This window comes from Sceloporus occidentalis, unplaced genomic scaffold (genome assembly GCF_023333645.1).
Source record: "Sceloporus occidentalis isolate IW3139 unplaced genomic scaffold, rSceOcc1.0.p SCAF_3, whole genome shotgun sequence".
Taxonomy (NCBI): Eukaryota; Metazoa; Chordata; class Lepidosauria; order Squamata; family Phrynosomatidae; genus Sceloporus; species Sceloporus occidentalis.
This window is the reverse complement of record NW_028316983.1, coordinates 221,792,925-221,804,480: the sequence shown is the minus strand read 5'-3', so window position 1 is coordinate 221,804,480 and position 11,556 is coordinate 221,792,925. Positions and strand designations below refer to the sequence as shown.

General features: G+C 44.7%; 1 protein-coding gene across 2 annotated transcripts in view; it reads left to right on the top strand.

The window, feature by feature from the left end:
* Nucleotides 1-1,724: 1,724 nt before the first annotated feature.
* The window catches only part of YWHAZ (tyrosine 3-monooxygenase/tryptophan 5-monooxygenase activation protein zeta), a 35,103-nt gene continuing 25,271 nt past the window's right edge, over nucleotides 1,725-11,556 (top strand). The window contains exons 1-2 of one of the 2 annotated variants that reach the window (XM_089517733.1): nucleotides 1,725-1,993; nucleotides 6,219-6,522. In XM_089517733.1, coding sequence (XP_089373859.1) covers nucleotides 6,229-6,522 — 294 coding nt within the window. In that variant the 5' untranslated portion in view covers nucleotides 1,725-1,993; nucleotides 6,219-6,228. The remainder of the gene's footprint in view (nucleotides 1,994-6,218; nucleotides 6,523-11,556) is intronic. The other variant, XM_089517734.1, reaches the window with a different exon arrangement.

The window sequence follows — 11,556 nt, the reverse complement described above, 5'->3', positions numbered from 1 at the left end:
CACCCTGTTCAGAGGGGTTTGCCATTGCTTTCCTGAGGCTGAGAGAGTGTGACTTGCACAAAGTCACCCAGTGGATGTTCATGGCTGAGCTGGAATTCGAACCCTGGTCTTCAGTCATAATCTAACACTCAAACCACGACAACATGTTGGCTGTACAACAAAAAAGAGCCAAGCAGTCTCCCTCACAACTTCCTCACAATGGCCTCAAATGACCAAGGTAACCTGATGTCATGACCACAAAGGAGAACAAGGCACTGCAAAATGTAGGGCATGCTACCAAAAGCTAAAATACTAATATAAATATAAATTCAGGCTTCTTCGTCATGCTCAAAATGGAGGGCATTTTGGAATTCCTGCTGGACAAAAGGTTGAAATGTAGAACAGGAAAAGGAGAACATCTGGTCACCCTGGATGTTATCAGACAAGGGAAACTGGAAGCATAATCCAGTGGCAGTCTGACTGCAATCATGGGATTTAATGTTATTGTGATAGACTACCACACGCAATTTCAGGCAATGGGAAGTCAGTCTGAACGCAATCATGGGGTTTCACGTTATTGCGTGAGAGGTGATCACACGCAATTTCGGGCAATGGCAAGCTATTTTTGGGCAATGGGAAGTCAGTTCAAAAACAATTTGAATTCACGTAAATTCACTGAACTAGCGAATTCACATGAATGCGTCCTGGCCCCACTTTCTTTTCATCCGAAATTAAGAGAAATTCCTCCCGTGTGATAAACTCCAGTCTAAAGGCACATTCATGCTTCTTGTTGTTGTTGCATGCCTTCAAGTCGCCTTTTACTTATGGTGGTGCTAAGGCAAACCTATCACAGGGGTTTCTTGGCAAGCTTCTTCAGAGGAGGGTTGCCATTGCTGAGAACATGCAACTTGCCGGTGGGTTTCATGGCTCTCAAGCCATGGTCCAAAATGCTTCTTAGCCAAAGTGGAGGATCTTTTGGAATTCCTCCTGGACAGAAAAAGCTGAAATGAAGGAGAGGTCCTGGGAAAGGAGACCTCTTATCAGCTTGTATAAATGTAAATCCAAGCTCCTTAGTCCTGCTCAAAATGGAGGGCATGTGGGCATTCCCCCTGGACAAAAAAGGAGGCCCTTGGCTGGAGGCCCCTGAGGAGGCCGGGATTAAGTCGAATTTCCCTCAAGTCCGCCTCAGGCCAGCCGCCCAGCGCCTCCCTCCCTGCTTCCCTCAGGGAAATGTGGGGCTGGAAAGTGAACAGAGAGAGCGCCAGGAAGGGCGCTGCCTCGCCTCGCCTCGCCCTGCCGCCTCAGCTCGGCCTCTCTCTCTCTCTCTCTCTCTCTCTCTCTCTCTCTCTGTGAAGCAGCAGCAGCCAGCAAGAGAAAAAGGAGGAAGAGGCGCGGCTTGCGCGCATGCGCCAAATAGCCCGCTCTGCAGTAGCGGGAGGGCGCGCGCGCGCTCCCGTGCTTTGAAGAAAAAGAATGTTAAGACAGAGCCCGGCTTTCCAAGGCGTGTCCGACGGGGACGGGTGCGCATGCGCAGACTGGGGCGCGCGCACTCTCTTTTTTTGCGGCGGTTGGTGCAGTCCTCGCTTTGATAAGGCCGAGAAGGGAAGCAGGCGCGCGCCCACATATGTGATGGGAGGGGGAGGAGGAGGAAGCGGAAGGAAGGCGAAGGAATATGAGAGAGGGAAAGTGTGGGCGCCCTCCCGCGCGCGCTCCCGGTTGCCATGGCGCCGCTTGACGTCACTGCCCCTTGTGTGTGTGTGAGAGAGAGAGAGTGTGTGTGTGTGTGCGTCGCCCGTGCGTTGCGACGCGTTGATTGGCGGAGACCCCGTGTGTGGCACTTGGGAGAAGGAGGAGAAGGAGAAGGAGCAGCGAGAGCGAGGCTGCAGCAGCGGAGCCAGCCGCGATCGAGGCACCGTCGTCCGCCTGAGGAGGAGGAACTCGAACCTTTCCCTGTGTCCATTCGTAGCGTCGACCCCGCAGGTAACGGCGGCCCCGGTTGGAGCCCAGGAGCAAGGTTTGCGGGGGAATGTCCGAGGCTGGCTTTGAACGCAGGGGCTGCGGCAGGTGACGCCCCTCGCTCCTGGGAGGAGAAGCAGGGGAGCGGCTGCTTTTGCTCGCTCTCTACCTGCTGCCAGGCGGAGGAGGAGAAGGAGAAGGAGAAGGAGAAGGGGGCTGGAAGCGCCGAGGGAGGGAGGGAAGGGTCTGGGGCGCCATGTTGGGAGAGAGGAGGAAGGAGGAGAAGGGCTCCTTCTGCCTCCTTCCTTCCTTCCTTCCCTGCTGCCCCTGGAGGGGCTGCGGGGGCCTCTTCAGGGCGTGGCCTCCCCGCATTCAGCACCCCTCTCCCCATTTTTATATAGGAGATATTTCTATTTCCCCCTCTCTCTCTCTCTGAGGCCAAGATGGGAGGGAAAGAGGGAAGGAAGGAAAGAGGGAAGGAAGGGGGGCCTCAGGTTTTTTACCGCATTTAACCGGCGCGATCCTCCGCCGCAGAAGGAGGGCATCGGCGTTGAGGCCGCCTCCTCCCTTCCTTCCTCCTTCGAGGCGGGAGGAAGGAGGAGAAAGGCAGGGCGGTTTTGGGGGTGAATAATGTGGCTGGGGCTCGTTTTTTGAGGGGGAATCAGGTGGGAAGGTTTTGGGGGAATGGGTCGGGTTTTCGGGGGGAGAATAAGGGCGCTTAGTTTTGGGGGTGAATAGAGTGGGTCATTTTTGGGGGAGGAAATAAGGTGGGTCGGGTTTTGGGGGGATCGGGTAATGAAGGGGAATAGGGAGGGTGGGTTTTGGGGTGGTTTCGGGCGGGCCAGGGAGGCGTCGGCTGGGGGCAGAGGCAGGTGGGCTGCGGGCGTGTCTCCTTGTCCTCCAGCGCCTGGGCTTCCCTTCCCTTCCGTTTCTCATTTTCCTTCCTCCCTGAATCGGGGCGGAGGTGATGCTCCTTGAATGCTGGCTCCTTCTTCGCTGCTGGTGCTGGTGCTGCATCGCCTCCCTCTGCGGGGCGGAGGTGAGGGAGGGAGGGAGGGAGAAGGGGATTAACGCGCAGAGAAGTGGGCTGGGCTCTGACACGAATCCGCCATGACAAAGAGCCCAGACAAGGCGCTGCATGTCTCCTCCGGGGCCGGGCGGCTGCGGCGCTGGGAGGGGCCACAGAGAGAGTCTGGCCTGGCTCCTCTTCTTCTCCTTCCTCCCCCTCCTCCTCCCCGCTTCCCTTCGCCCACATCACCGCCACCATCATCTCGCACCCCTTGCCCCTGCCAGCCACGTTTGTAGCCCTGCCAGCTGCGGCAAGAGACACACACACAGGAGTCACACCTCATGGCCGCCTGTGGCATTCGTGCACCAGCCAGCACCATTTTAAGACAGCCGAGAGTCGAAGCTCCTGCCCTGGAGGAAGTGATCCAGAGATGTAGCCCCTAGATCATCCGGCATGTTAAGGAGAGCTAGGTCCAAAACACACACTGCAGAAATCATCCGCCTTATTTTCTCCCCCCAAAAGCTGACCCACCTTATTCCACTGCCCCCCTCAAACCCAGCACACCTTATTCACCACCAAATCCCAGCCCATTCATCCCAGAAAAACCCAATCCACCTCGCTTTCCCCCTAAAACCTGACCCACCCCATTCCACCTCCCCAAACCCGACCCACCTCAGTCACCCTCAAAACATAACCCCCCTTACTGAGGTTTGATCAGTTGATGTAATATATATATATATATATATATATATATAAAACCCATCTTCTTCTCCCCCCCAAAACCCAACCCACTCTGTCTTCCTCCAAAACCTGACCCCCCTTATTCCCCCAAAAAACCCAACCCACCTTATTTTAATTGCCCTGTTCGAGACTGGATTATTTCTGCAGTGTGCTTTGGACCTTAAGTCTCAAAGGGGCTACAAGATCTCTTTACATACTGATTTTACAAACTAAAGCCCAGAACAGAAATAATCCAGTCTGAGACAGCTTTAACTGTCCTGGTTCAGTGCTAGGGGATTCTGGGAACTGTAGTTCGGTGAGACATTTAGCCTTCTCTGTCAAGAGCTCTAGTGGTGCAATAAACTACAGTTCCCAGAATCCCCTAGCACTGAACCAGGACAGTTAAAGCTGTCTCAGACTGGATTATTTCTCTTTTGGGCTTTAGTTTGTAAAATCAGTATGTAATGAGATCTTGTAGCCCCTTTGAGACTTAAGGTCCAAAGCACACTGCAGAAATAATCCATTCTGAGACCACTTTAACTGCCCTGGCTCATTGCTAGGGAATCCTGGGAATTGTAGTTTATTGTGGCACTAGACCTCTGACAGAGAAGGCTAAATGTCTCACAAAACTATAGTTCCCAGAATTCCCTAGCATTGAGCCATGGCAGTTAAAGCAGTCTCAAACTGGATTATTTTTGCAGTGTATTTTGGCCCTAACTGTAAGAAAGAAATTGGCAGCATGAGCTTTTTTAGACTTAAATTGGGAATGTGTACTGAAATCACGTGATTAACTCTTTGGTATCCACTAGGGGTTTGCTTCCAGGATGCCCCCTCCCATACCCACATCTGGAGGCCAAAGTCCCATTATATACCATGACATAGTAGAATGGTGTCCCTTGTCCCTAATTTGCTTCAGAGGGTTGAGAGACTTCTAGTAGCAATCTAAGGGTGTGGAGGTACAGAGAGAAGAAAGTCCACTTGCATAATTACAGTTCTTTCTCTCAAAATCTAGCTTGACCAAAGTCTAGGGACTCAGTACAATCTGCCACGATGTAGAAACATGGGGGAAGAGAAAGAAACCTTTTTCCTCCTCAAGCACAGAGCTTGCATTCCTCCAGTCTTCTCTTGGAAGGTTTTATCCACTGGGGTTTTGTTCAGGATACCAAAATCTGTGTATGCTTAAATTCCATTAAATACAGTGGCATAGGAAAATAGTATCCCTTGTCCCCAATTTGCTTCAGAGTCTTGAGGGACTCCCCAGTAAGGTTATGGAGGTACAGAGGGAGGAAAAGTCCACTTTCACAGTTAGTATTTTTTCCTCCAAAAATCTAGCTTGACTAAAGTCTAGGGACTCAATATAATCTGTCACAATATGGAAATACTAGAAAGAAAGAAAGAAAGAAAGAAAGAAAGAAAGAAAGAAATTTTTCCCTCCCCAAACGCAGAACTAAATTACAGTGGGCCCATGGTATCCACAGAGGTTTGGCTCCAGGATCCCCTGTGGATATTAAAATCTATGGGTGCTCAAGTCTCATATTATATATAATGATGTTAGTGAAATGGTGTCCCTTATATAAAATGGTGCCATCAAGGTTTGACTTTTGGAGAGAGAGCGTGTGTGTGTGTGTGTGTATAGATATATATATTCCAGCCATGAATGGTTGAAGGTGTGGATAATGAACCTGTGGATACGGAGGGCCACTTGTTTCCTTTCAGTCAGACAGCCGAGCTTATAAAATCAGGTGGCACTGTATCACAAAACAGATTAATTAAATGTACCAGCCTGGAATTAAAATAAGATAAGGAATCACTAAGGCTAAAATTGCACATTAAAACGTTTCCTTGTTTTTGTGGCCAAAGTCTTGGTTGTTGACTGCAGAATACAGACCCTTCAGAACCTCAAGAGCTTGAACATTACATCCTGGTCCTTAACAGTTCATTGACATCTATGGAATTACACTATGAGTTTAGCACTTGCTCTTTGGAGTAAATCTCACTGACTGAGTTATGTAGAAATGAATCAAACCTGATGGATTTGATGTCAATCAGATTTTACAAGAAAAAGAGGTAGTGTGAGAAACTTGAGACAGTTATGAAAAGGAAAATAATGGCTTTCCCAACACCCATTGTAAAATGAAATTCTTGGGATTACATAACAGTTTGGAGTTTGCCTCAAAATAGCAAACCGCTGATACTAGCTGTTTGAAATGAAGAGTCAGGATAGTCTTGGGAATAATGGCTGAGGCTTCTGGAGACATAGCTTGCATTCCTCCAGTCTTCTCTTGGAAGGTTTTTGGGATTGCAGAGGTCTTCTGAACACTGCAGTAATTTTATAGAACTGACAGTAAGATCCTTATCTTGACAAAGGCATAGCAATCCTGCACTTATTTTGGAAGAAGGGTCACTGAAATATGTGGTATTTGTTCCTAACCAAAAGTATACATGACTGGAGTCTTAACTGTATACCCATTGACTTGTTAAGAGACAGCTATAGTCAATGAATGCATTTGCCTGATAGATGACTGAGTAATACTTTGATATTTTTATTCTCCAGAGAAATCAGCATGGATAAAAACGAGTTGGTGCAGAAAGCCAAACTGGCTGAGCAGGCTGAGAGATATGATGACATGGCAGCCTGCATGAAGTCTGTGACTGAGCAAGGAGCAGAATTATCCAATGAGGAGAGGAATCTTCTCTCTGTCGCTTACAAAAATGTTGTAGGAGCACGTAGGTCATCCTGGAGGGTTGTCTCAAGTATTGAACAAAAGACGGAAGGTGCTGAGAAAAAGCAGCAAATGGCCCGAGAGTACAGAGAGAAAATTGAGACTGAACTAAGGGATATCTGCAATGATGTGCTGGTGAGAATGCAATCTAACTATTTCTCTCTCTCTTTTTTTAAAAAAGTTAACATTCAAGGGTAATCTATGAAACTATAAAAAAAGCTTTCAAATCTCTGGACCTACTTTTTGAGGAAAAACACATAGCAAGTTACTTTTTCTGCTTCACATGTTTACACCTGGATCTTTGTAGTACAAAGGTGTGGACAGTTAGATTGGGAGACAGTTCTCATGGCAGTTATCACCACCCCTAGCCAGACAGAGGCATTTTGTAAGCTGTTAATTAGGCCAGACAGCAGTGTTTGGGGGCATTTTAGCAGTTCTCTGGGTAATTCCTAGATTATTGTCTGAAAAATAAAAATGAGGAAAGGCTTTGAGGGAACTAGAGACTGAAAAAAGAGGCTATGGGGCCACAGATGTCCAGACGGACACATTTTGCCTACCCCTTCTGTAGCAAGACACTTCTGTAATAGTGACAGTTTCCCCTGTGGCACTATATTTATGTACATCACACAATTTATTAATTTGTTAGCAGCCAAGAAAAGTAATTTTGAACCTTTGATTTTATGTTTTGCAAGGTACATAACTGTTTATATGATCTAGAGCATGTTCTGTGTGGTTCTTAATCACGGTTGTAATTTTCACTATTGAAGCCAGGCCCCTCCCTGAACAAGATGATGTAATGTTAGCAATGACTCACCCATGCAGAGCGCTGCAAGTAGAGGGAGGAAGTAGCAACAGGACTGGGGCCTAACTTGAGTTCAGTAGTTTTAAGCCATAGCAATTTCAAAATAAGTAATCTGTTACTGAACTGTGACAGAGTATTTTTTAACTTGAGAAATTATGTTTAATTGAGGAGAACTTAATAATGTAAATTGTTTTTAAAACAGATTTACAGTTGCTGATGTGCCAATCATCATATTGTCAATGTGTGCTTTTGCTAAAAAGGATTACCTTATTTTATAAATCAACTCAGTTTGACAAGAACTAGCTGATCTTTTCTGAATCAAGCCCTATCAGCATAAAAGCTACATACCTTTTGAAACCAGCTGCACAAATATCTGATTGGGTGTGTTCAGAGTTCAACACAGTTGAGTCGAATTTTTAAATAGCCTGGTTTGAAAGTCATTCATTTATCTTGGATGCTCTCCATATAAAAGTCATAGACGAAAATGAAGTGGGAGACAATTTTCAGTCTTTGCCTTTAAGTGGGTGGCCCTTACTTAGTTTAGCCAAGTGCTATAATGATGGCTATAGTAAGGGCAATATAAAAGATAAATATGACATAAGATATCATAAAATTGACTGAATAATATATAAAATTTAAGATCTTTCATTTCATCCGATCAGGCCAGTGCTGCTTATCTAGCATTATCTTGCACTGTCTTATTCCAGTAGTATATCTCTGTGATGAGATGTTTGACCAGTTTTGTCTCCCAAACTGTTTCAGATAAGTCAGTTAGCTAATAACGTTTTACTAATTGTCAGTATCCAGTCCTGGATTCATGGCATACAAGGATACATGATTCCTTGTATTCCATTTACATAAGGAAATTGGAATATAATTGTGGGTAAATTCCTTGCCCACTTGATCTCAGTTTCCATCAAACATTTATGGATTTTAGTTTTAAAACAGAAATTTTGGTTTACACAAGTAAAGATTTTCAATGTGAAGTCTAAAGATTAAATTAGAAACATGAGAGGGAAGTAATCATTTTAGATACTTTGGGCCAACAGAGTAGGAATAAATCTGTTAAAGCGGTAAAACTGGAAAATACTGTAGTGTCAAAGCTAGATGCTGAAGTATTTTTCTTCCAAGCTTTCTGGAATAGTATAGTAAAACTGGACAAAAAAACCAGTGGGTACTCTGTATAATTAAAATGTTGGTGGACTATTACTTATCCTGCATATCCTTTTAAGAGAGTCTGGCTGTTCCAGTATTTGGAGAAGGTAAACTACACCTCCAAGAGGTAGTATACTGTAGTGGTTTGAGCATTGGACTATGACTCTGGAGACCTTGAATTCCTTCTCAGCCATGGAAACACACTTGGTGACCTTGGGCAAGTCTACAGATGTGAAGACGCAGGGGGGGAAAACCTGGAATAATTCAGGAAAAAAACTTTTTTCCTCTAATTATTTCCCCTGAATCATGCTTAAATAAAACATTCCATAATTTATTTTCTATATTTTTTCAATTTTTTCCTGGCTTTCCCCCCTATTTTTTTCTGATCCTTCACATCTCTAGGCAAGTCATACTCTCTCAGCTTCAGAAGGTGGCAAAAACAAACTCTCTTTGAACAAAGCTTGCAAAGAAAATCCCATGATAAGTCAGAAATGAAAGCAACAAAAAATAGTCTGAAATTCAGGAGGAGGGGAGACTGAAAAATTCACACACACACACACACACACACACCAGATCCATTCCCATTATTTCCACTAAACCATTGTCACAGAAGTCTGCTTTCTAAACCAGACTTTATTTTGGGTTCAGCCGCATCAAAACACAACTTTTAATTCCTGAGTCAGGTTCAGAAAGTCTTACTAGGCCAAGGTGGTTTGCTAAATATGTTCTCCCTCCTTAACCTTCTGAAAAAAAGGCTCCCCCCCCCAAAAAAAAAAAAATCTTACAGTGGAATCCATTTTGGGAGATTTGGGGGTGGATGGGAGAATCTCTATCCTTGCAGCATGTCCTTGGGTGCATCGACTTACTTTTTCTGTCATGTAAGTGAATGGTTTTATGTGGAAATGAACATGGATATTAAAAACATCACATTACTTGGGTGAAGCCTGGACCTCATGAGTTTTGTTCTCCCTCTCTCCCAGACAGACACACACACACACACATAAAATCTTTCTCAAAGGCATTCTGGCTTTGGAATATGATTTTCATGTGGCCTCCTATCTAGGCACTGCCGAGTTTCAAAAGCTTTTGGCAGTTGAACAATATTGTCTCAAGTCTGTTCTTTGTGCCAAGTTTTGCCCCTTCTGTGTATCAGGTTGTAGCATGTTCGCATAAAAGCAAAAATCTACTTCAAATACAAGCAGAAAATGTTTCATAGAAGACAATATTCCCTCCAGTGGTAACTCTTTATTTTAATGTGGCACCACTCCACAGGGACTCTTGGTGATGCAGTTATGGGGCTGTTATGCAAAGAAGGAGATAGAAAGTCACTTCTATGATTAATACTCAGACTTTTAGATCTACTTCTATCATATAGGCATGATTTAGAAGTTCAGCCACTGCAGTTGTGCAGATTGTTTCAGTACCTCAGAGGTTTCTATTTTCACTGAGTGCCCCTATTTTAATTATTTCTCCTGGTAACTGTGATAGATTACCTATCTCTAGGTGGATAGGGGGTCATTCTCACAATTCAACTGAGCCTTATAGGGCTCAGTGCAGCAGTGGACAAGATCCTTTTCCCTGTGTAACGTCAAATCAGATGACATAAAAAATAAGTCTGTGTTCTTCTTCCATAGCTTTAAAGGTTAGGAGAAGGTGAATGGAGCAGGTAATTATCTTTGACCTCCTTTGAAGGCAGATTGCAAGACATGAACTAGCACCTTAGGTCAACCCCTGTACATTGAACAGAAAACTTGAGGGCACTTCAGACAAGGCTTTTATGGTCCAATTTACCTGTTTCATATATAGAATTTTATTGGAGAGTAGGGTTCCTAGATGATGAAGTCTATATATAATCGTGTGTGTGTGTGTGTTCTCTGCCATCTTTTTTCTCTACCACCAGCTCTCTGTCTGGAAGCATCCTTGGTGTCAGGTAGCCACATATATAAATTGCTGAAGTGATTGGACAGAGTCCTAGTTAACTGCAAATTTTGTCTTGGTTACCAAGGTTGTCCCAAATTTTGAACACTGTAATCTGTTCTTCCATATGCTGACACCCTCCTGGTGGAATGATTAAATCACAGCAGGATGGGGAACAGTTTTAAATTGATAAGTCACTTTTCAATTTTCTCATTCCTAATAAACATACATACTAATATGTGCTAGTTGTAGCAGCCTATCAGTTTGCAGTTAGATAGTGCCTATAGCAAAAGCTAAGATCATTTAACCCACTTTTTTGCTATCTTTGTCATGTTATATCTGATGAGACATTGGAGCCCCTTGTGAGAAGCTGTACTTCTGTTGAGCTGGAGGAAAGAAATTTCAAAGAATATTTGAAAAATAGAGATTGGAGAATTTCTGTTAATAAAGAGAGGGTCTTTGTCCTTGCCATAGCCTTCACAGGCCTGTTGTGAAGACAAAAGCCATCATCCAGCACACAGTTGGGTGTGACACATCTGCTGGTGTAATGAATTTTAGAATGTGTGATGGTTAGATGATATATGGCCTAAATACCATAAGGCACCAATTCCTTAGCTTCTTGGAAGCTAAGTAGGGTCAGCCCAGATTAGCACTTGGATAGGAGACTGCAGACAAATACCAGGTGCTATAGGCTATATTTAAGAGAAAAGGACTGGCAAAACCACCACTGAGTGTTGCTTGCCTGGGAACACCCTATGAAATTCATGAGGTCACCATAAGTCAGGTAACTTTAAGGCACATTGTTGTTGTATGCCTTCAAGTCATTTCCCACTTACAGCAACCCTAAGGCAAATTATGTGGTTTTCTTGGCAAGATTTGTTAAGAGGTTTGCCATTGCCTTCCCCTGAGGCTGAGAGAAGGCACATACACTAAACAAATTGCAATATGTTATTAACAAGTCATCTTCAGCTTATGGTGTTGAATGAGAGACCTCCAAGTCACCCTATCACCATCTACTCTGCTCAGGTCTTGCAGACTCAGGGCCATGGCTTCTTTGATTGAGTCTGTCCATTAGAATCTGGTCTTCTACTTTGCTAAGCATTATTGTCTTTTCTGTTGAAAAAAAATGCCTTCTCGTGATACGGCCAAAGTATGATACACTCAGTTTAGTCATCTTGTCTTTTAGGAGCATTCAGGTTTGAAGTAACCGACAAAACCACCTCTTTTTGTTCCTTGCCTAAGAAAATCCTATGGAATTCTTGGGACCACCAGAAGTTGACAGGCAACTTGAAGAC